This window comes from Taudactylus pleione, unplaced genomic scaffold (assembly GCF_031769625.1).
Source record: "Taudactylus pleione unplaced genomic scaffold, aTauple2 ptg000040l, whole genome shotgun sequence".
Lineage (NCBI taxonomy): Eukaryota > Metazoa > Chordata > Amphibia > Anura > Myobatrachidae > Taudactylus > Taudactylus pleione.
Window position 1 is genome coordinate 6,512,501 of NW_028284442.1, and position 25,820 is coordinate 6,538,320.

General features: G+C 42.3%; 1 protein-coding gene across 2 annotated transcripts in view; it reads right to left on the minus strand.

Annotated features, from left to right (window-relative positions):
• The window catches only part of MON2 (MON2 regulator of endosome-to-Golgi trafficking), a 151,013-nt gene that overhangs the window by 92,734 nt on the left and 32,459 nt on the right, over positions 1-25,820 (minus strand). For both annotated transcript variants that reach the window (XM_088454372.1, XM_088454371.1), the window contains exons 7-19: positions 23,621-23,746; positions 20,904-21,098; positions 20,348-20,472; positions 20,061-20,200; positions 18,657-18,810; positions 17,101-17,327; positions 16,472-16,553; positions 13,388-13,569; positions 12,270-12,382; positions 12,063-12,167; positions 10,940-11,020; positions 10,778-10,851; positions 9,562-9,652 (exon numbers count right to left, since the gene is read on the minus strand). In XM_088454372.1, the coding sequence (XP_088310498.1) occupies positions 9,562-9,652; positions 10,778-10,851; positions 10,940-11,020; positions 12,063-12,167; positions 12,270-12,382; positions 13,388-13,569; positions 16,472-16,553; positions 17,101-17,327; positions 18,657-18,810; positions 20,061-20,200; positions 20,348-20,472; positions 20,904-21,098; positions 23,621-23,746 (1,695 nt within the window). The remainder of the gene's footprint in view (positions 1-9,561; positions 9,653-10,777; positions 10,852-10,939; positions 11,021-12,062; positions 12,168-12,269; positions 12,383-13,387; positions 13,570-16,471; positions 16,554-17,100; positions 17,328-18,656; positions 18,811-20,060; positions 20,201-20,347; positions 20,473-20,903; positions 21,099-23,620; positions 23,747-25,820) is intronic.

The following is a 25,820-nucleotide window of genomic DNA, read 5'->3' on the forward strand; positions in this document are numbered from 1 at the left end:
GGAAGGTGAGTAATTAAGGATTAATTAAGCTAATTAAAAACTTGCAATGCTTAATTAGTCCTCAGGGGGGGTGCCATCGGGGTTCCAGAGCAAGTCCCACTGAATTTTCACTAAAGTTAATGATTTTAGAAACAAAATCAGACTTGCTCTGGAGTCAGTCATCTAATTGAATAGCAAAACCCTGCGGCTGCTAATGTCTAAAATTCTATAAAATAAAAAAAATTCATAAACATAGTGCTCAGATTTCATCACTTATAGATTAGTGAGCTCTCCTGTCATAACATAAGGAAACAGGGAGTAGTATAAGGAATTATGCACCTCGTGCTATAAATTATTATGGATTTCAATTAGGGGTGTGCACCGGCCACTTTTCGTGTTTTGTGTTTTGGTTTTGGATCTGGATCTTTCTTCGTGTTTTGGATCTGGATTGGTTTTGCCAAAACCACCCTTCCGTGTTTTGGGTTCTGGGTTTTGTGTTTTGGATCTGTATTTTTTTGAAAAAAAGCATAAAAACAGCTAAAATCACAGAATTTGTAGGTTTTTCTGCTCCTATGCTATTATTAACCTCAATAACCTTAATTTCCACTCATTTCCAGTCTATTCTGAACACCTCACACCTCACAATAGTGTTTTTATGTCCAAAAGGTTGCACCGAGGTAGCTGGATGACTATGCTAAGCGACACGAGTGGGCGGCACAAACACGTGACCCATCTAGGAGTGACACTGCAGTGGCAGACAGGATGGCAGTTAGAAAAACTAGGCCCCAAACTGTACATAATGCAAAGAAAAAAAGAGGTGCAAGATGGAATTGTCCTTGGGCCCTCCCACCCACCCTTATGTTGTATAAACAGGACATGCACACTTTAACAAATCAATCATTTCAGCGCCAGGGTCTGCCACACAACTGTGGCTGAAATGATTGGTTCGTTTGGGCCCCCACAAAACAAGCTGGCAATTAATGTGTCCCTGCACAAACTGGCTCTACGGAGGCAAGATGTCATCCTCATCCTCCTCATCCACCGATTCCTCACCCTCTTCAGTGTGTACATCCTCATCCTCACAAAGTATTAACTCGTCCCCACTTGAATCCACCACCACAGGTCCCTCTGTACGTTCTGGAGGCTGGTCTCCCTGGAAGAGCTGATAATTCATTTTGATGAACATCATCTTCTCCACATTCTGTGGAAGCAACCTCCTACGCCTTTCGCTGACAAGGTTCCCGGCTGCACTAAACACTCTTTCGGAGTACACACTGGAGGGGGGGCAACTCAGGTAAAATAGAGCCAGTTTGTACAGGGGCCTCCAAATTGCCTCTTTTTCCTGCCAGTACAGGTATGGACTGTCTGACATGCCTACTTGGATGCTGTCACCGATGTAATCCTCCACCATTCTGTCAATGGTGACAGTATCATATGCAGTGACAGTAGACATGTCAGAAATTGTTGCCAGGTCCTTCAGTCCGGACCAGATGTCCAAACTTGGTCCTGCCTGCCCTGCATCACCGCCAGCGGGTTGCTTAGGATACCTAAGTTTTTTCCTGGCAGCCCCAGTTGCGGGAGAAAATGAAGAAGGAGCCGTTGACGTGTCACGTTCCGCTTCAGCTGACAGTGTGTTCACCAGCAGGTCTTTGCACCTCTGCAGGCTTGTGTCGGCCGGAAAGAGAGACACCACATAGGCTTTAAACCTAGGATCGAGCACGGTGGCCAAAATGTAGTGGTCTGATTTCAACAGATTGACCACCCTGGAATCCTGGCAAAGCGAATGAAGGGCTTCATCCACAAGTCCCACATGCCGAGCGGAATCGCTCCGTCTTAGCTCCTCCTTCACTTTCTCCAGCTGCTTCTGCAAAAGCCTGATGAGGGGAATGACCTGACTCAAGCTGGCAGTGTCTGAACTGACTTCACGTGTGGCAAGTTCGAAGGGCTGAAGAACCTTGCACAACACGGAAATCATTCTCCACTGCGCTTGAGTCAGGTGCATACCCCCTCCTTTGCCTATGTCATAGGTGGATGTATAGGCTTGTATGGCCTTTTGCTGCTCCTCCATCCTCTGAAGCATATAGAGGGTTGAGTTCCACCGCGTCACAACCTCTTGCTTCAGGTGATGGCGGGGCAGGTTCAAGAGTGTTTGCTGGCGCTCCAGTCTTCGGCACGCAGTCGCTGAATGGCGAAAGTGGCCAGAAATTTTTCGGGCCACCCAAAGCGTCTCCTGCACGCCCCTGTCGCTTTTCAGAAAATTCTGCACCACCAAGTTTATTGTGTGAGCAAAACATGGGACGTGCTGGAATTTGCCCAGATGTAATGCCCGCACAATATTGGTGGCGTTGTCAGATATCACAAATCCCCAGGAGAGTCTAAGTGGGGTAAGCCACTGGGCGATGATTTCCCTCAGTTTCTCTAAGAGGTTGTCGGCGGTGTGCCTCTTACTGAAACCGGTGATACACAGCGTAGCCTGCCTTGTAACGAGCTGGCGTTTCTGAGATGCTGCTACTGGTGACGCTGCTGCTGTTGCTGCGTAAGGTGATACATCTACCCAGTGGGCTGTCACAGTCATATAGTCCTTAGTCTGCCCTGTTCCACTTGTCCACATGTCCGTGGTTAAGTGGACATTGTGTACAACGGCATTTTTCAGGACACTGAGGACACTTTTTCTGACGTTTCTGTACAGTCTCGGTATCGCCTGCCTAGTGAAGTGGAATCTAGACGGGATTTGGAACCGGGGACACACTACCTCCATCAATTGTCTAAATCCCACTGCACTAATGGCGGATACCGGACGCACGTCTAACACCAACATAGCAGTCAAGGCCTCAGTTATACGTTTTGCTTCAGGATGACTGCTGTCGTACTTCATCCTCCTCGCTAAGGACTGTTGGAGGGTCAATTGTTTAGTAAAAGTAGTGGTGTTCCTACTTCCTCTCTGGGATGATGAACGACTCCCAGCAGCAGCAGCAACAGCAGCAGCGGCAGCAGTAGGCGTAGCAATGCAGGATCCTCCGGAGGAATCCCGGATAGGAGAGTCAGTCATGCCAGTGATATGGCCTGCAGGACTACTTCCGATCCTGACTAAGGAGGAAATTGACGAGGAGGGAGTTGACGGTGTGGTTTGCAGGCGCTTGGATACAACAGGACAACGGGATTTAGGTGTCCCTGGACTGCTTACGGTCTGAGCCAAAGTTTCTGAACTTGACAGTAACTTTTTATGAACGCGCTGCAGGTGCCGTATAAGGGAGGATGTTCCTAGGTGGTTGACGTCCCTACCCCTACTTATTTCACCTTTACATATGGTACATATGGCAAGACAGTTGTTGTCCGGATTTGGATAGAAATATTGCCAGACCAAAGAGGTGGAATGTTTGGTCTTCTGCCCAGGCATGACCGTGATGGGCTTTTTCATCCCACGGACAACAACTGTCTCCCCCGGAGCCTGATTTAAACAAACCACATCACCATCAGAATCCTCCTCGCCAACTTCCTCCTCAGCGCCAGCTACACCAGTATCCTCATCCTGTTGTACTTCAACAGTGACATCTTCAATTTGCATATCAGCAAGTGGACTGTGGGTGCTCCTTTCAGCACTTGCAGGGGGCGTGCAAATGGTGGAAAGAGCCACCTCTTCCCGTCCAGTGCTGGGAAGGTCAGGCATCGCAACCACCACCACACTTGGACTCTCCTTGGGGATTTGTGATATCTTCTTAGAAAGCACAGTTCTTCGCTGTGCTTTTGCCAGCTTAACTCTTTTGATTTTTTTAGTGGGAGGAGTGCTTCCATCGTCATGTGAAGCTGAACCACTAGTCATGAACATACTAGGGATCGACCTTAGCCGTTCCTTGCCACTCCGTGTCGTAAATGGCATATTGGCAAGTTTACGTTTCTCTTCAGCTGATTTAAATGTCTTTTTCAAGGTCATTTTCCTGAACTTTGCCATTTGGGATTGTATGTGCCCTCTACTATGACATTGGGCATCGGCCTTGGCAGACGACGTTGATGGCATGTTATCGTCTATGTCATGACTAGTGGCAGCAGCTTCAGCACTAGGAGGAAGTGGTTCTTGATCTTTCTCTATTTTATTTTTATCGGAGAAAGTTTGGTCCTCCATTTATGTTATATCGATTTGATATATACGTGCGGCTAAACACAGAAAATAATTTTTTTTTTGGTTTGGACTGGAGTGTACTTTGTGGGTTACAGCACCCTTTAACGGTCAAGCCAGCCGGCCCTTTACTTATGACACAGGCGCACTCTTGGCACTACTTTGTTGATGCACGTGCGGCTACTGCGCACACAATTCACAAACACAGAAAATAATTTTTTTTTGGTTTGGACTGGAGTGTACTTTGGGGGTTACAGCACCCTTTAACGGTCAAGCCAGCCGGCCCTTTACTTATGACACAGGCGCACGCTTGGCACTACTTTGTTGATGCACGTGCGGCTACTGCGCACACAATTCACAAACACAGAAAATAATTTTTTTTTGGTTTGGACTGGAGTGTACTTTCGGGGGTTACAGCACCCTTTAACGGTCAAGCCAGCCGGCCCTTTACTTATGACACAGGCGCACGCTTGGCACTACTTTGTTGATGCACGTGCGGCTACTGCGCACACAATTCACAAACACAGAAAATAATTTTTTTTTGGTTTGGACTGGAGTGTACTTTCGGGGGTTACAGCACCCTTTAACGGTCAAGCCAGCCGGCCCTTTACTTATGACACAGGCGCACGCTTGGCACTACTTTGTTGATGCACGTGCGGCTACTGCGCACACAATTCACAAACACAGAAAATAATTTTTTTTTAGGTTTGGACTGGAGTGTACTTTCGGGGGTTACAGCACCCTTAACGGTCAAGCCAGCCGGCCCTTTACTTATGACACAGGCGCACGCTTGGCACTACTTTGTTGATGCACGTGCGGCTACTGCGCACACAATTCACAAACACAGAAAATAATTTTTTTTTTGGTTTGGACTGGAGTGTACTTTCGGGGGTTACAGCACCCTTTAACGGTCAAGCCAGCCGGCCCTTTACTTATGACACAGGCGCACGCTTGGCACTACTTTGTTGATGCACGTGCGGCTACTGCGCACACAATTCACAAACACAGAAAATAATTTTTTTTTGGTTTGGACTGGAGTGTACTTTCGGGGGTTACAGCACCCTTTAACGGTCAAGCCAGCCGGCCCTTTACTTATGACACAGGCGCACGCTTGGCACTACTTTGTTGATGCACGTGCGGCTACTGCGCACACAATTCACAAACACAGAAAATAATTTTTTTTTGGTTTGGACTGGAGTGTACTTTCGGGGGTTACAGCACCCTTTATTGGTCAAGCCAGCCGGCCCTTTACTTATGACACAGGCGCACGCTTGGCACTACTTTGTTGATGCACGTGCGGCTACTGCGCACACAATTCACAAACACAGAAAATAATTTTTTTTTGGTTTGGACTGGAGTGTACTTTCGGGGGTTACAGCACCCTTTAACGGTCAAGCCAGCCGGCCCTTTACTTATGACACAGGCGCACTCTTGGCACTACTTTGTTGATGCACGTGCGGCTACTGCGCACACAATTCACAAACACAGAAAATAATTTTTTTTTGGTTTGGACTGGAGTGTACTTTCGGGGGTTACAGCACCCTTTAACGGTCAAGCCAGCCGGCCCTTTACTTATGACACAGGCGCACGCTTGGCACTACTTTGTTGATGCACGTGCGGCTACTGCGCACACAATTCACAAACACAGAAAATAATTTTTTTTTGGTTTGGACTGGAGTGTACTTTCGGGGGTTACAGCACCCTTTAACGGTCAAGCCAGCCGGCCCTTTACTTATGACACAGGCGCACTCTTGGCACTACTTTGTTGATGCACGTGCGGCTACTGCGCACACAATTCACAAACACAGAAAATAATTTTTTTTTGGTTTGGACAGGAGTGTACTTTCGGGGGTTACAGCACCCTTTAACGGTCAAGCCAGCCGGCCCTTTACTTATGACACAGGCGCACGCTTGGCACTACTTTGTTGATGCACGTGCGGCTACTGCGCACACAATTCACAAACACAGAAAATAATTTTTTTTTGGTTTGGACTGGAGTGTACTTTCGGGGGTTACAGCACCCTTTAACGGTCAAGCCAGCCGGCCCTTTACTTATGACACAGGCGCACTCTTGGCACTACTTTGTTGATGCACGTGCGGCTACTGCGCACACAATTCACAAACACAGAAAATAATTTTTTTTTGGTTTGGACTGGAGTGTACTTTCGGGGGTTACAGCACCCTTTAACGGTCAAGCCAGCCGGCCCTTTACTTATGACACAGGCGCACGCTTGGCACTACTTTGTTGATGCACGTGCGGCTACTGCGCACACAATTCACAAACACAGAAAATAATTTTTTTTTGGTTTGGACTGGAGTGTACTTTCGGGGGTTACAGCACCCTTTAACGGTCAAGCCAGCCGGCCCTTTACTTATGACACAGGCGCACTCTTGGCACTACTTTGTTGATGCACGTGCGGCTACTGCGCACACAATTCACAAACACAGAAAATAATTTTTTTTTAGGTTTGGACTGGAGTGTACTTTCGGGGGTTACAGCACCCTTAACGGTCAAGCCAGCCGGCCCTTTACTTATGACACAGGCGCACGCTTGGCACTACTTTGTTGATGCACGTGCGGCTACTGCGCACACAATTCACAAACACAGAAAATAATTTTCTTTTGGTTTGGACTGGAGTGTACTTTCGGAGGTTACAGCACCCTTTAACGGTCAAGCCAGCCGGCCCTTTACTTATGACACAGGCGCACGCTTGGCACTACTTTGTTGATGCACGTGCGGCTACTGCGCACACAATTCACAAACACAGAAAATAATTTTTTTTTGGTTTGGACTGGAGTGTACTTTCGGGGGTTACAGCACCCTTTAACGGTCAAGCCAGCCGGCCCTTTACTTATGACACAGGCGCACGCTTGGCACTACTTTGTTGATGCACGTGCGGCTACTGCGCACACAATTCACAAACACAGAAAATATATTATTTTTTTAGCACTTGGGGGGAGCACCCCTGATGGACAGAGCACCCCCTGGACAACACTACAGCACCCCTTTAGGACTGGGACACTGCACAGGACTTTGGAGTGGACACAGCCCCTATGGAGAACTGACTGCACAACACAGTCCAGCCAGCCCCTATGGACTTTGAAGTAGTGGACACAGCCCCTATTAACAACAGCAGCACAGCACAACACAGCCAGCCCCTATGGACTTTGAAGTAGTGGACAACAGCAGCACTACACTACACTACACTACACAGCACTAACTCCCACCCTCCCTCTTCACTGTCCACAGCCGAGTGAGAAAATGGCGCCGACGCGGGTACCTTATATAGGATCCAAAACCCGCGAGACTCGGAAGGCGGGATGATGACGTTTTGCCTCGATGTCAGATCCGAGTCAGGCGGGAAAAGTCGAGCCTGACTCGGATCGGACTCGGATCGGGGGGGCTCGGGGGGTTCGGATTTCAGAAATCCGAACCCGCTCACCCCTAATTTCAATCCATTAATCCCCTTGGATTTCTGCGACCTGTATAAAAGCAGCCAGCCTACAGCTTTGTGCATTTACATGGTCCTAGAGCTTCCTGATTACTTCTAATATCCATACAATTTACAGTAGAGGGTGCATTATAACGTAGGTTACCCTTATTCATTAATGATATTTAACTGCTGGACAAGATCATAAAATCAAACCCTCATGAAAGTTTCAGATCACTCAATACATGATAAAATGTTATAAGATCTTATGTGCCGAGAACAGAAACATTGCTAACAACTTTGATATCAATCCTTTAAAATGACAGAATATGACAACACAATTCAGGGCTTTGAACACAAGTAGTAATTATATTAAGGCAATCATTCACTTCTCTATGTGATGCCAATATTCTTCAAGAAGTAAATTGATAAGAAGAGTAAAGTTCTAATGGAATGAATAAAGTGACAGCTCAGTGATTTCAGAACAGAGTGATATTATTACTTTTATCTACTTATTTCAAACAATTTGTGACTTATGGGCACAAACAAATCTTCACTGACAGTAATTGGGATCTAGCGTATAGGACAAATTCCAATGATTTTGTCCAGGTTATACTGATATTAGCTGAAAAACAAAAGAATGGATAGAACTCAACAGATAGATTATTATTATCATTTATTTATATGGCGCCACAAGTGTTCCACAGCACCTTACAAAGTACATAAACAAATTGATGACCAGTGACTTACAGTACATTACAATACAGGACCAGGACATGGATAATATATATTGCTACATTAGCGACCATAACACCCAGATAAGCAACAGAGCATAAGCAACCAAGTGTTAGGTGCCCTAGTGGTGAGTAAGAAGTACATGAAACTAAAGTAGGGAGCAGCACAAGAGGGTAGAGGGCCCTGCTCGTAAGAGCTTACATTCGAAAAGAGAGGGGCAGACAAACAGGTGTGACACAGATGGGGTAGATGGAGAGGAAGGAGCATGTAGCAGGGAGCCTTTGATGAAGTATTGGGTCTTGAGAGCCCGTTTGAAGGATTGCAAAGAGGTGGAGAGTCTGATGGGGAGTGGGAGAGAGTTCCAAAGGTGGGGAGCAGTGTGGACAAAATCTTTCAGGCAGGAGTGGGAGGAAGTAATCAGCTGGCATGAGAGGCGGCGTGCATTAGTTAAACGAAGAGAGCGGACAGGAGAGTGAAGGGAGAGGAGATCAGAGATGTAAATGGGAGAAGATTGGGTGAGGGCTTTGTAAGCGAGCGTGAATAATCTTAAATTGGGTTCTGAAAGGGAAGGGGAGCCAGTGGTGGCCTTGTAGGAGAGGGGAGGCAGATGTAGAGCGTTTGGAGAGGAAGATAAGCCGTGCAGCAGCATTAAGGACAGACTGGAGAGGAGAGAGATGGGATTTGGGGAGGCCTGATAGGTTAATAACATTTAACATGTCATGTACATATATTATTTAGTTATGTATATACATGACTTTAAGAGTTTAACACAGTTATTATTGAAAATTAAACAGAAATACTAAAAAAAAAAAAAAAGTAATAATTTAGTAGTCAGATACTATCCATCTCTGTCATATATACATACACACACACACACACACATATATACACACACCAGTCAGCCATAACTTTTGCCGGTTTCTGCGTATATTATCAGCATTTATGGTGGTGAGAGTACATCACTCATGAAGTGAAGATCATTACATTAACATCATATGAAGACCTAAGAGTGAGATGCTGCAACTGGGACCTCGTGGATAACTGAATTGACTTCTAAATGCGAATCTGTGTAGCTGTCTGGTTGGAGGTACATTTACCAAAGATTAATGATACCTAAGATTACATGCATCCCTGCTTAATGCTCCACAAGGAAATCTCTGGTGCTTTTACAAGAGCTTAAGAAGAGGTGCACGGTCACATTGAGGCAAGAACATAAATTCAGAAAGATCCTATTGTAGCCTCTGGCACATACAAAATCAAACATCTACACAGACAAGAGCTTGAAATGAAGCTGCCACTTGCCTTGCTGTTCCCATATGCCATGTCCATAGCCTCCAGAGATAACGAGCAGAGCGCATTAATCAAATGGTGCAGAGACACGTCATCCAGATATCTGAAATACAGCATACTATTTACAGGAACAGCCATCAATGTTCATACTTCTATTTATGTTGAGCCACAGCCATACTAAACTGTAAGTGGATTTGTATTAAGCTAGGAATAGGCTAAATTACTTTTAAATTATCACTTCGCAGTTTTTATATCTGATTGAGTCACTGAATAGAAAACAGTAGGTGACAAACATTATAGATGATGGGTTTAAAGTGTGGAGCTTTATCCGAAGTGAGTAGGTGAAAAAGGAGGAATACTTTCCTTATGTGTCTTTACACATTTCTATTATGATGATTTCTTCTGCTGTATTTAATTTTTAACGTGTTTTTCAGATCCAATATGAATGGTTCTGGGATTGTTTAGACGCCCTTGAAAATGTAATTTGCCAGCCTATACAGTACATACCTTAGGTGCCTAGGTTGTTTCACAGATTAATCCACTGTCTGAAGAAGCTGAAGGTTTCAGTGAAACGCTTCGCATTTAACAGTGAGATTTTGGACAATGGAGATTTGGACAGTTGTGTGGCTGCATTATGGTAGATAGTGTAGGTGGGAGATTCATGTTTTCATTTATTCCCAAACAAGCTGAGACAAGGTATTAAAACCAATTAGGTCAGTAAACCAACATTTTTTGAGCTTTGTTCCAGTTGACACCTCTACATAATGACTTACCTGTATACATTTCGTTTACGGCCTCTTAAGCATTGCATACAACATTCAAATAATCACTTCCATATTAGTTAGGGGTTTCCTGTGACACCATAAGGACACCCCAAGTGACAGAATTGAGAAAAGCCTGCTTTATTACATTATGAAAACCAGTAATCGGCTAGGCAGCTGCTATTAGACCCACTTTAATATGGTGTATGTGTTGGCAATGGGAAACCCCTACTATTCAAATTTCTTAAGACTTCTATAGGTCATCACTGATTTAAAAGAAATAAGTAAAAAATAACAACGTGAAAATTAAAACAGAAAAGGAAACAGGAATACACACCAAACAATTTCATGCAAACAATTGACTAGACGCTACTGTAGCCTCAACACTGGCAATTTGCCAAGACAGTGCCTTTAAATTGTAAAGACGCATAGCATGTTGGAAAGTCAAAATCACATGAATTTCTTACTGTGAGCTTTCAAACAGTCGTGAAAGGATTGTGGAGATAACCGGCAAGTCTGTCATAACGGCAGTGGTCAACACCTGAAATGACAACACAATATACAGGAAATGAAAATGGCATTTCTGTCAACATTCTGGAAAGCATAAATGATGTAGAGAGGTCACTTACTGTGCTAGGACCCTCAACTGCTCTACCGGGCTTTAATGCACCACCACTGCTGGGTTTCAAGCCAAGGATCCACACCAAGTGCTAAAATAAATTAAATCATTCTAAACAGCATACATCAGTAATACTATACACAGAAAAACGCTAAAAAAAACAAAATACATATAGAATTAAATAATCATTTACATTGCTAGTTTTCCTTTTTAACAATTTTATTTTGGTTTACAAATATATCAACACAAAGAGAAACAAGCATTAAATATATGCATAAAGATAACAGTTAAGAAAAAATAATAATAACCGACACATACACTGTAATCACAACAAATCAACATGGATTAGTGGGAGTGCTGTGACTTATATTAAGTCTTTAAGTGTTTGGCTTAAAAAGAAAAATGCCCGTGAGCCTCGTAGGCAGAAAATAATGCTTACTGGGGGAAGAAAGAAGGATAATATAAAGGGAAAAAGGGAGGGGGGGATAAGGGTACTAAGGCATGAGGACCCTTGCAGACCTATGGGAGAGAAGTGAAGTGTGGAATTCAAACTTACATATGCTGCCCAATTAATTTAGCTTAAAGCAATTGTGGAATATAAATATAAAACACCCCATCTTTCTGCCCTTCCCCCTCCAATCTGCTGCCTGAAGCTAAGGCTTGTGTTGCATCTTGCCAAGCTCAGAAAATCTGTACAGTTGAATATAGCCTCTTTAATCAAAATTAAATCAGTATTACAGTCAGGACTATAATAGAAGAATTGAGGGCTCCAGAGCTGTTAGATCACATATACTATGGCTGCAAGCTTCAGGTAAAAGGAGAGGATCAGGGGATGAACCCATTAGTTTATTTTCAGGAAGGGAAAAGTCAGAAAGATGAATGGGACAGGGAAGAGAGGCCAACCAAAAGTGAACAAATCCATTAATATATGCATTGTTTAACACACACTGCAAATTAGCACTTAATTATCTACAAAACATGTTAATTCCATCGTACAATATTATATACTGAAGAAAGTCAGCATGCTATTACTTACATAAGCTTATTTTAATAACTGACATGTATTGTAATATGTGTTCTATCCCAAACACTCCCACAATGATAGATAAAATAAAACTACACAATTAGGTTACCTGAAGGGTGGCAAGCACAAGTTGCCAGGATGTCCCCAGATAGCCACCATGACAATGAGCCAAGTTAAGCAATGTTCGCATACACTGGATATTCTTAGCAGTGAGCTGAGAAACAAAAAGTTGGTCTCATTAGCCTTGCAAAATATGTATTCTTTTAAGTGACACATTTAGAATTGGCACAAGATGACAAGGAGAAATGTAATGTACCATAACAGTTCCTTGTGGCTGCAGAGCTAGAGGCTGTCCAACAGCTACTACTTGCTGATGAGAATCACTTGAGGGGCTGATCATCTGTACATTTTGTCCCTGGATTGAATACGCTATGAAAAAAACCATAGTTAACACAAAATGAGAAGAGGATATTTAAGTACCAACACTGGATAGGTTACATTTTCACTGCAATGTGAGCATGGGATTGGGCAGCCAGATCAGAAAGGGGCTACCTCAAATGTATTCCTGTACATCCCTATTGTGTCCTGTGAAGCACCACAGAGATAACCAAACAACCGGTTAATGCTATGATACAACAGTACACTGGTTGCTTGTAAAATGTTGGTATCCAGAGACCACTTGAACAGACTTTTACCACAAGGAACTCACACTAGGCACAGTACAAGAGACACAAATACCCTAAGTCAGACTCAAAACACATCTGTCTATTCAGACATTTAAATGCAATAATGTTGTGTATTCCATGTATACAGTGGTATATCTATAATGGGTGCACACCCAGCACCCACTGCATATACTTACCTTGCGGACACTTCAGAAGAAATCTCAGGGAAAATGGTACCGACAGTTTCCCAGAACTTTGCGCATGTGCCTAAGAGAAATCACTTTGAAAAATGGAGCCGATGCCATTTTCCCGGAGATATGTACAGTAAGATCTGGCACAGTCCCAGGGTCTACACTGCACATGTATTGGCACGAGGGTGGAGGCCCACTCAGAGACTGCACACATGTATTGCTTAAAAACTGATGTGTTAAAAAGCAAGCACTTGTTACACACTCCGCTCCTTTTGTACCTAATCAATGGAGAAAACCAGAGTAGTTTTCATGTGTGTCAAATCAAGTAATATCTTTTCATTAGACAAAGTCTGAATCCACTATTGACAGGGCTGTGGGAGGTTTAGTTCAATGCCTATGTATACAGACGGCCGGTCTACCTGCATGTTGCTAAAAAAAATTTCACTTTACTTCACAATTTCAATACAAACTACAGTTTACAAAATCTGAGGTAGTAAAATATCTTTGACTGTCCATACAATTAAAGTACAATGTTACCTGACCATAGAATTATTATAAACTTGAGTTGAAGTGCTTACATTTGTTGCATAGAGTAGCAGATGAGCTGTTCAGCACAGTGAGGGTATAATGTGGAGGTAATGAGCCTTTGCAAATGGCCGTAATAAAGGCATCTCTTGGTGTCACAAGTCCCAATTTTCCACACAGAGATGCCATGGTCATTTCAGCTTTCAGGATGTTTTCTGTTGCGGTCTCATCAGTACTACAAAATTAAATGGGAAATTAAATCTATATATTTATTTATTATTCTTTCTATTATTTGTTCTGAAACAATTAAACTGCCCTTAAAAGTCTATTCTCTTCACTAATCACAAAGTCTGGACTTAAACAATTACAGCTTAATGTTATAAAATACTAAAGAAACACTACAAAAGTAATAGGCATTACGAATCTGTAAAACTGGACAAAGTGAATAATGCATATAACTATTTCTGCATAGGTAAATGGAAAGTACAAATGGCAAGAAATACAAAACAATACAGCAGAGTAATTCAAACAAAAGAAAATTTCTAGGTAAAACACTTTAGATTAAAAAAACTAAAAATTGTGAGTAACTTAACCTACATATTCAGTTAACATTCAGTGTAAAACATAAAAGAGTAACTACCAATAGCAGATTACCACTGTAATGATAAATAATTACAGGGGCTGTGATGTAATTCATGGAAATTATCCTGCCCTCTTGTATTTGTGCAAAAACAGCTAATTGAGAAGCCATTAGTTTATTATTCATAATAGAAAACATACATATAAAGTACCACATACTGACTAACAAATGTAACAAACAGAACCCCTAGCACAGTCTGTTCTTCATCCTTTCCCCGCCTCACTTCTGTCACTTCTATTCAGCAGTCACACAAGTCATTTTTCATAGACTTAATAGGGTCAGCTCAGCCCAAACTGACACTTTTGTTAATAACAACTTTTAGTTAAATCCTCGACTTATAGCACATAACTTCATGCAGGCTACTCAAACACCAGACCTCATGTACCACAATCAAACACTTAACACATGAGCATATTTGCTACTATGTAGCAAGTCTAGCATTTCTAACTACAGTATATGTAAGTTAGTTATAATTCTTAAGCCATTGCAGCCAGGCAGGTCTATGAAGGGCACTGCTGCAGGCGAGTAGGGGGAACAGCAGAGTCTGGTGCTTGAGGAGCTAATTCAGCAGTGCACGAATCTGCGCATGCGCAGGACCCATTTTGCGAGTGTGCAGAATGGGTCCTGCCAACACGCACGCTAGCCCTTGAATGCCTCTACCTGACTGACAGGCAGAGGTATTTAAGAGGCATTGCAGGGGTAGGCGCCGTTCCCTGAAACGGGGGCGTATCCGCCCCGTTTTCCGGGAGTGGCAAGCCCATGATCTGCATTATCAATGCAGTATTCTGGGCTCTCAAGCCGGTCAGACTGAGTAAGTTGAGGCTTACTCAGCTGTTTGGCTGCCCGGCGCCATGCACCATCCCGAACATTGACAAACGATGGTCAGGATGGTGATCCCAGCCTGCGACCTCCGTCGTAGTGCTTGGATCGCAAATGCAGCAGCTCACACACCTCCTGCTGTATTTGCATTATTGCAAGAATCGCAATTGCAAAGCTGTCTGCGTGCATACATCATATCTATAGCCTGCGTGCAGCTTTGCAATTGCGTTTCTTGCTGAATCAGTGCTGTACATTGTATTTTTTAAATTCAGGGGGGATTAAACTGAAAGTTATTATTAATAAGGTGCACATATATATTACACTATAACTAATAGCTCACAAGTAGAGGGTCTCAATATGGTATAGGAGGTTCAAATCCCATGCTTGGAGTATTGTATATACAGGGGGATTAAGAGCCTGATTCAGCTGCACACGCAATTCTGCGACTTACATAGATCGAGCGATTATTTGCCATTGCACTGCGCTAGCGTCTATATCTTTGGGTTACATACGCACATAGGAATCATTTGCAAAGTGAATGTCATGTGGTCAGCGTTTGTGGGAGGTAACACGGGGTGGTTAGCTGAAAGCAGGCGTGTCTGACCATTTAAACGCCAATCCGCGGGTGTGCGTAAATTGGCCATTGTGATTGCTTTCGCAGCATGAGACCTCTCTGCGTGCGAGGAGAGCTGCAGTATTTGAGACAGGTCAGACCTGCCGCAATGGCAGCATTACTGTCCTATTTGCATCAATGTTACACATGTTTACGCAGGTACGTGAAGTCGGATGCAGATGAGAAGGCAGCAGTGAGCATCCCTATGCCCGGGTAAGCTTTTCAAATATTAGGATATTTTTGCAGCCACGTTTAGTGCGAAATCGCACATGTGGTCGCATTAGCACCCTCTGCTGAATCAGGACCTAAATCAACAAAAGTTATTGTTACCATGGTGCAAATATGCACTAAAAAATTATGAACAGCTATGTGGTCTGCAGTTTGAATCACCTGTAGGAAGAGCTGTGAAATGTTTATATTATCACAGCAAATGATAGACATGTGTATTTTGGTTTTATCTTTAATTATATATGTATTGTAGAGTATAGAGGAATACTGACTAAGAAGCAGGAACAGTCAGGAGCAGAAAGGGGAGGAGTCTATATTAATTGTTAAATCCCCCTCCTCCCCTTTCTCTAAAAGAAAATCTGCTGATTACTAAATGTTACAGTTCTGTGGTGCTCTAGAGTAAATAATGATGGTTTCAACAGGTTTAGCCACCAGGTTATCGGTCTGCTATGTCCCAGCTCCCAGACTGCAAGTCTGCTATTCATTACTCACCAGATTGCAGGTCCAATTTGGGGCCTACTGTGTGCACTCAACACCATAAAATAGCCACCAAAATAGTCGCCAAAATGGGTTATGTATTGTTTAGTAGCCAGAGAAGTGTCTCTAGATTGCAAAGCTGCGCTATATATAATTTAGCCACCAGGGTGGACTCTACTGTAGTTAACGGAATGAGAGGCTGTGCTTGTTTGTTAGATAGGAGAGAGCCCTGAGATTTCTGATGGTGGCCCTGAGTAAGCCATTACATTTGCTATTAACATTATGACACTAGATCTCAGATACTGATGGTGAAAATATGTGCAAGTGCTAATCTAGCATTTGTACAGACTTTTACCTTACCTTGCATCCAGAAGCAGGGAGAGAGCAGCAAGTAGGCCACACCAGCAGGCATTGATCATCTCTTCCCAAACCGTTCTACCAACTGAAAGGAAGAAAATGTAAATACATCATACAAACACATGCCAATGCTATAAAACATATATATGCAAAACAATGTATCTAAAACATTCTATAAAAATAAAAACGTCTAAAGGTTTCTGAACATTTGCATTCACTCTACCAAACGCCTTCCCTCTCCATCTAATCTAGGTACATTTGGAAAAATCGAGGATAAGTGATCCAAAGTTGGATAAGCACTTTGAGAAAATTATCTCCACTCAGTTTTAGCTATGAATGCCTCAAGTAAAGTCACATATTCTGAACATAAGATCGCATTTTTTCCCCAAGTTAAAAAGCACAACATGTTCATTTAATAGAACTGAAATATGCTGTAAGCAACAACCAACCAGATATCAGCTTTGGTGAAATTGGTACAAGATGAATACTGAAAGCAAATGTCTGATTGCTGGGTTGTAGAACATTTGCTTTGTTTGCACCACGTTAGAAAATAAAGATATGAAGTAGATTGTGAACTCATTTAAAAAAAATTATAAAATGTATGAAATACAAATCAATATTATATAAATTACCTGGCTCTTCCTCGGGCAGATCAGACATAGTTCTGAGTTCTTTCGGATCACTGCTCTGTGATGGAGGTTCTTCTGCTGATATCTGTGAATCTGTTTCAGCCTGTCCGATCTCTCCTTCAATCATGGTAGTAATACCCCGCACAAGATCTAATAGGCAGTGAAAGGCTACAGACATAGCATAGCCCTCTGGGATAGTCGGAGGCTCCACCTTATCAAGCATTTCAAGACTAAAGAAAGAAATATAAAAAATGATATAGATTTAGGACTGTACAAAGTGAAACGTCTGAGTACTGAACAGCCAATTGTAACAAGTAAGAAATAATAAGAACTAAATAAATTCCTAGCAAATGTCCATGTTTGTTTTATTTCAACCACATTATTCTTTGAAAATGTCTCTTTTTGCAAGGAGTCTAACCCTGAGATGTTATTAGTTAAGGTGGATACACACAACGATTTTTTGAACGATTATCGTTAAACGATATCGTTTAAAAAAAAAATCGTTCACTTTCTGAGTCAAACGATGAACGATTATTGTTCATGCGCGTTCACGTTTGTAGTTCAGTCAGACTTGTCAACTCAACGATTTTCATTAACTTAATATGCAAAAATCGTTTGTAGTTCATAAAAATCGTTCATTACATTTAAATGAACATAGTAAATGAACAACTTTAGTTCATTTTTTCAAGGTAGAAAATCGTTCATTAACTCAATCGTTGTGTGTGTATGCAGCTTATGACTGCTTCAGTGCTAAACACTCAGAAGAGGTGTGAAACGTTTTCTACTATGCCCCATAACTTCTCAAACTTCTCCAAGAAATCTACTGTCGAGTCTTTCCATGATGTAATAAATCTCCAAGCATGTAATAATACATTTGGGGGGAATCGGTATGTAATGCTGCCGGATCTATGCCCGGCCGATGAAATACCGACGCCGGAAGGCCAAATCATGAAAACCACGAACTGAGTCAGGTAAGTACCCTAACCCTCCCCTCTCTCTCCCCCTCCCCCCATCCCTCCCTTAGTGGTGCCTAACCCTAAACTCCCTCAAGCGGTCCCTAACCCAAAATCCCCCTCCCCCTAGCCTAACCCTAAACCTCCCACGGGGGGTGCCTAACCATTTCCCCCGTTTGGTGCCTAAACCTAACCCCGCCCCTCCGGCTACATGCTATGATTCCCCACTTAGCTTCATTTCGGGATGCCGGCCGTCAGGATTTCAGCGTCTGGCTAAAGATAGGTGTCGGGATTTAGACCCTTATCTTTAGTACCAGGTCGGGCTTCCAGCATCAGGATTCCGTCAGCCTCCATTCCGGATGCCGTTAATTGAACTGCATCCCATTTAGGCATATGAGTTTGTGTTTAACACCATTTTACTAATGGCACAGTTAGGTTAACAATGGACCAAAAATATGCAAGTAGGTAGGACAAAGGCATGGCACATATTCACAGAAGTGAAATAAAAAAAATACAAAAGTAAAATGTCCATCACATATAAAGGTCTACAATATTCTCTTGTACGACAGATTTGGCAAAAGCCACTTCCTAGAAGTCTGGACTTACTAGGTTGCTTTAGCACTGCCTTGAATAGAAATAGTCATGATCGGAATCCAGGTGCCTCTGTATTCAAAAGCAGGAAGTACACTTGTATTACCCACCGCTGTCACCATCCCTGAAGGGGTTTGATTAGAGGCAGGAGCACTGGAGTTAGAGCCAGCTGTTGAGATAAAGGAATACATCCCAATCATACAAACGAATGCTTATGACACCAGTAAAGCCACAGAAAGTCTTAAGAAGAGTATGTCCTAGAAAAACTGTACATGAAAAGGAATCCCACTTTTGTGTACAATGTTTTTAAAAAGAAGACTTTTACTAATTTATATCCGATTACAACTGAAACAACATGTACGGATGTGTCCTCATACATCTAGCCTGAATAAGCCATGTGGCGAGAGATGCCTGGCTTGAGTGAGCCGCCAGATCCTGTGCGACTCTGCTGGCGCAGGAACCTTTTTCTTGTGAAAACGCGTCCTAATCGCTATGCGATGTACTAGGATGCACCAGGAGACTGTTTTGATTAGTTTGATATGTGACACTTATATCTGTGTGCGACAGAGTCTGTAAACAAAGCACAACGAAACTTGGCGTGAAAAAGAGCCGTGGCCCCTGCAACGTAGTAATTTGTATACAGATTCAGAGACTCAGTTATACACAGATATACAAGTGTCGCATATAAATTTTAATCAGGACAGTCTCCTGATGCTTTCTAGTCACATCATATTGTGACTAAGACACATTTCAAGCGAAAAAAAGATGCCCACGGGACCTAGCACGCAACTGCACTAAGAATGTATTAGGACACATCTGTATTAATATTTGTGAAGAATATAGAGATATGACACATATTGCTAATTATAGTTTTCATATGATACAAGGTTAATTAAAAGCCATAGAGTAACTGGTTTTGTCACTGTGAGGGAGTTGTGCAGGCAGGAAATCTGACTGTCCTTATTAGGTCATGTATCCTGCGAGTCATGTTACACGTTATGGAATGTAGGACAGGAGGTTTCTTAATGAAAGGATAACTAGCAAGAAAGGTGCCAATCTAACCATTTGACATGTAAATGGTACCTAGCTCTGTATGTTCCTGAAAAAGCCTCTTTTCACATTTAGGAGACACACCTTAATTTTAACAATTGCTAAGTGTGACCAACAGTGGTGTAACTAGGGTATCTAGAGCCCAGGGCAAGTTAAAAAAAAATGTCAGCCAAACGCCCGTACACTTGCTGCAGAGGCCGCAACTGGGCGGGCACATGTAAACACACATCGGGCTGAGGATTGATATGCGTGTATGCACTTACCAATCGTCACATAACACGGCCGATCAGCCGATCCGTCCTCCTAGTATGTACCCAGCTTTAATGTACTGTACATAAAATACAGCTACAGAAAGCTGCAGAAACTTACCATTAGGGTTGGATGTGGTAGATGCATTTCCAGTACTTGGTATGAGAAAAAGTGACTGAATAAAAGACCCCAGAGCATTGACAATGTCACGGAAAACCTTAGTGGAGTGTGGTTTCATGTCATAGGACTGGCAGAAAGACCTATGCACGGTAAGGAACATTTATTAGTAAAACACAATACACACAGACAAAGAGGGCAGAAACCGATCACACCAAAAAAAGACAATATTGTGGCAGTATCATTTTAATATAAATGATATGAAGAAATGTGAGAGCGAAATGATTTACCTGAGCAGCTGAGGCTGCACACAGAGTCTGTGTATGGACTCCACAGCCACAGCTCGTAGCCACTGAGGTTTATCAGCATCCAGGAATTTTACCAGTAGTGACAGAAAGATCTCGCACTCAGTCACCTACAAAAGATTGGTGTCACCAAGCTATTCCAATAAACAGGATTTAGGTTGCATCTTCATATCCGATCCATGATGTACATAACAAAATTGGTCTAACATACACCTAAAAGTACTATTGCGTTTTAGGAGCATAAGAGATACACATTTCTATATACTCCAGTAACGAATATGTTGTGAAACGTGATAAAAGGCTCTTTATCTACTATTATTTTGCATAGATAATTTGTATTCTACCTAATGTTTAAGGTATTACCTGGATCCAACTGCCGGTACAGGTTAGCATATTATAATTCTGTAAGAATGCTTACATTCTAAGGGAATTTTACATAGCGGGGGAAACAGAGATAGATTTTGCCAAACTAGAACAAAATGGGGGAATTGTGACAAAAAAAAACACAGACATGCACAAAACAAATCAATTGTTAACTTACCAGAAGACTATAGAATTGTTTAATTAGTACAGACACAACCCGAAGCAGCCTCATACAAATAGGAAAATATGGTTTTTCAACAGGAGCAGGAGAAGAACTACTATTAGAGCCTTGTCGGAATTTTATATTAGGTGAAAAGAGCTTGATCACAAGAGGACATACTCTTTCTTTCAATAGGAAACTGAATTCTTGGTGCTACAAAATATAGACAGAAAACAAAAGTGATTATAACTTTGCAAGAAGTATATTGAACACTCACATCAAAGCCTACTTTGAAAATAAAAAAAGTCAGTCTTTATGAACAGAATATAGGGGCTTTACACAATAAAGCATCAGAAATCGACTCTGTAAGAGCTAGGTGGTTAATATTGATATTACTCAGTCCATAGTGGAAATAAAAATATAAATACACATAGTACAAAATGTATGGGTATACATACTGCCAAGTACCACAGTAGCACTATATAAAAACTGTAGAGGCCGGAGAGATAAAAAACACACAACAAAATTATATTTTCTGGCAACAAATCTGGAGCTAATGCCTTAAAAATATTTTTCATTAAAAAGTAAATGTTCAACGTCTAAACAGTCTGTTTTGTCTAGTTGCCACATCGTGACCCAAGTATCCAATTAAAAATATAAGTGTACAAGCAAGACTCTTTGTCTATCTTTAATGGTCCCCATTTTCTTAAAAGCTAGATGTGCCCATTGACTCAGTTGCCCTCAAGTCTTATGCACGTCATTATCGGATAATGTGTAACAAAACAGAGGGGTATTGAGGGAATCAAGAATTAAACTGGCAGATTTCTTTATGTTCATTATACCATGCCGTGAAAAGAAACACTACAACCTGCCAAAAAGGTCATGTAAAGCTATGAAAAAAAAAAAAGATGATTAATCCTTTTCTTCGATTCCATAGGGGACACAGGCTTTATGCTGTGTATAGGTTGGTGGATTTGAGTCTGGGCACCACATAGTTAATGCTTGAAATGCAACAACCCATGCTCCCACCCCCCCTATACCCCGCCCCCAGCCATTTCAGTAAAGTTAACAAGCCTAAGGCAAGGAGCGAGATGCAGGAGAAGGAAGACCAGCGCGCACTCAGGTCCAAACACACAGCAGATGTGAACAGAAGAACCAAAAGCAGAGCAAAGCCCCGTAAGCCAGGTGCGAAAGGGCTGGCGGCCTTAGTCCCCTATGGAATCGAAGAAAATGATTTAACAGGTAAGCACATAAATCTTCTTTTCTTCTCAAGTACCTGTTGAGAGACTTCAGGTAGAGAATTGGTCGGAAGGACCCGTTCGGCTTCTGAACTAGAAAGAGACTGGCTGCCTTAGATGCCCCCACTGTAGAGAATATCCCACGAAAAAGGGGAGAGCTTAAAGGGCCTTCTTAGAGTGAGCATCCACATGCCAAGAATGAAGCCAGAGGGCTCTCCTAGCTGACACAGAAGATGCCGATACCTTGAAAGTTAGTATACCTGGGTCTATAGTCGCATCCCCAAGATAAGAAGCCGCCTCACAGATATGCTCCTCTGGAGACAAAAGCTCATTCCTGTGAGTACCTGAAGTGAGACCATCTTCCAGGGCATCTGCCCAGAGCAATGAATGTTAATGCACCACAAATAGAAAAATAAGTGGGGCTGTGCAGAGACCTAAAACCATACAAAGTACCCACAATAGTCACACACACATTCAATGCAGCAATAGAGAAAAAGGCAATAAATGCTCAACAAACCAACCCCAAGAGGGGAGGAAGGAGCTATATAGTATAACCTGACCGCTGAGGGCGAGAAATACAAGGAGACCAGGAGCCTGCACTCTCCGGAGACAAGCTGAACTAGCAGGCACTATAGAAATGGCTTCCAGTATCTCTGAAGGAGGGGAGAGAGGAGGAGAAACCCTTGGATGGAATGCCTCTTAGATAGCGCCCAGGACTGCGGGAAGAGCTAACGGGGAGAGCCTACCTCCCCCTTCTGGCCTGGACACCAAGGCAATATGGCTGCCTACAACGCGGCGCCCCACTGCCTAGCCGCCCTGGTGGTCTAGTTGGGATGCGGAAAGTACCTAGGTCCCCACTCCAGCACCACCGGTGTCTCCGTTACCGACGGTGAAAAACCGCCTTACCTGTCCCCTGCTACAGCTTGCGGCTCCTTCCTGTGTCTGGAGTTCCGGCCGAAGACGCTGACCCAGTCGTCGACGCTGGGGTGATGGAGCGGCAGCACGGACATCCTACAGGATGCCCAGCGATGCTCACTCAGTAAAAATAAAAGTAAAAAAATAAAAGTGAAAAAAATGAAGCTGTTTGCACAGCATAAAAACTGTGTAGCTGCTGAAGGCACCAACAAAAAACTGAAGTGTCTGTGGCTGGGACTGAGGTATAGGGGGTGAGGGAGCCTGAGCTGATGGATTTCAAGCATTAATTATGTGGTGCCCAGACTCCAACCCACCAGACTCCATCTATACCCAGTGTAAAACCTGTCTCCCCTATGGAGGAAGAAGAAATCCTGCTTTCATACAGTACATGGAACTTATCAGATGATATTATTGTAAGAATTGTTTCATTTCTTATAAGAATTTAGATTTTTTATATATAAGTAATGACATTAGGAATCATGATAATGCAGTCATTACATTACTTCTTAACTTACAAGCAAGTTTCTACGTACAAGGATGTATACACATTGATTCAAAGTGTATTTCATAGTTTATCCTTACCTGTAAGAAAACCTGTGGGAAGTCATTAAGGACTGATTCTAGCAGCTCCAGACCAAATGTCCGGGTCATTTCTGTCATTCCCACCAGCCAGTATGGAGCATCAGCATTAACCAGCTGACACAAGTCCTAAGGAAGCCACAGAAAGTCATAACTTACAAGCATATGAGAAGATACAATTGTAGGTGTACAATACTTAGGAATTTAATAAAACTGAAACTTCTCTAAATTAGCATGTTATCACCATTCTCAAATACATCATATAGGTGAGTTTTATTCTCAGTTTACAACTGGGGGACAAATGCCAGACAAAATCATCCAATACATAAAATGATTTGTGCCTTTTAAGTTACTGTTTACTACACCTGATTACATTTTTAGTTATTTTTACTTTTTTTTATATTTGTCTTCGGTGACATGTTCAGATGTTCTTGTATCTCCCTTAATGTTTGTGAATATTAACTCCAAAGTCTGAGGACTAAAATCATAGGAAATGTCTACCCAGGATAGATTTATTCATAGGCACTAGAGATCTATAGTGTACCCATATTATTCTCATTTATTTATATGGCACCACAAGTGTGCCGCAGCGCCTTACAAAGTACATAAACAAACAGGTAGACCAGTGACTTAAGGTGCGTACATACTGAGTGGTTAGGAAAGACAGTACGATTACAGCATCGTAATTGTACAGTCGTTCCTGATCCCCTGTAGTGCCTACACTGAACCATCAGTCGTTCAATGCAGGCCCCCTCCATCATTCCTAAACATGGCCAATCTGTAGTTATCGGCAGATTGGCCTGCATATTCAGATGATGGACAATGTCGGAAATGACCAGCGGGAGCGCGCGCATCGCTGGTTGTTTCCAACAGTATAGTGCACGATTTGTGCACGATTACTGAGCACTTGCATGATTACGATGTCGCAATCGCTCAGTAATATCGCTCAGTGTGTACGCACCATTACAATACATTACAATACAGGACGAGGACAGGGATAATATACATTGCTACATTAGTAACCATAACACCCAGATAAGCAACAGAGCATAAGCAACCAAGTGTTAGCTGCCCTAATGGGGAGTAAGAAGTAGATGAAAGTAAAGTAAGGAGAAGCACAAAAGGATAGAGGGCCCTGCTCGTAAGAGCTTACATTCTAATTTGGGACAATACATCCTACCACAAAAACCTGCTTACTGCTATCTCAGGTGTTAACACAACTAAAACACCCATTTTATATATTACTAATTAAGCAGGGATTTACCATCACCAATTTGGAAGAACTGAGTGGATCCTTTATTAAAGAATTAGAAATAACAGCTCCTGGCCACATCAGTGGAACTTTTGGTTGCTACTTACATAACGGTTCAAGGTATGGTACTATGCACAACTATGTGGCCACCTTATTAAGTAGATCATTCACACAAAAAGTCTGCAACTACCAATAATATACAGACATTGTGGGGGAAGGAGTACCTACAATTACATTATACTGTAAAATTAGAGAAAAAGGTCATGAGCTGAAGCTCATAAAGTGAGTATCTGCTAAACCATATATTTAGAAATATAACTCCTACAGCTCTGTTATTTGGGTCAGGGGTGCCTTTGTACAATTGTTCCCGACAAAGACAATGATAAAATGTGTTGCTGTTCCAACAAAGGCAGATGTATTAGGATAATAAATAGATGACCATCTTTACAATGTATAATTATTAGTGATGAGCAGTTTGGATTGTAATGAATTGGATAGTTCCCCGTTTTACCAATCCAAACTCGTACTGAATTTTCTGAGCTCTGGACGCTGCAATGCATAAGTATACTCCCTCCATGTTCAGCCATCATTTAGTGTTATGGAATGTATAGGAGAGTCCAAAGCTTAAAGCACTCTGCATGGTAAATCGTAAATAATAATATAATTTACTGGGATTCACAGACAGGGAAGGTGTACAAATTAGGGGGTTGTTTACTTCTCAGTTTGCTGATCTTTCCTATTGTCACACATGGTACTGTACAATACACTATTCTAAATTACAGTTATAGGATCAAGTAATCAAGAGTACAAAGACTGTTCACATCAAGACTATTACTAGTTTAACTATTGAATACTATATAGAAAATCTTGTACGTGACAGTGGTAAGGCAAAACGCCATTCTTGAAGACAGTTATTGGTGCAAAAGTGTGAAATTGACCGCGATTCAATTC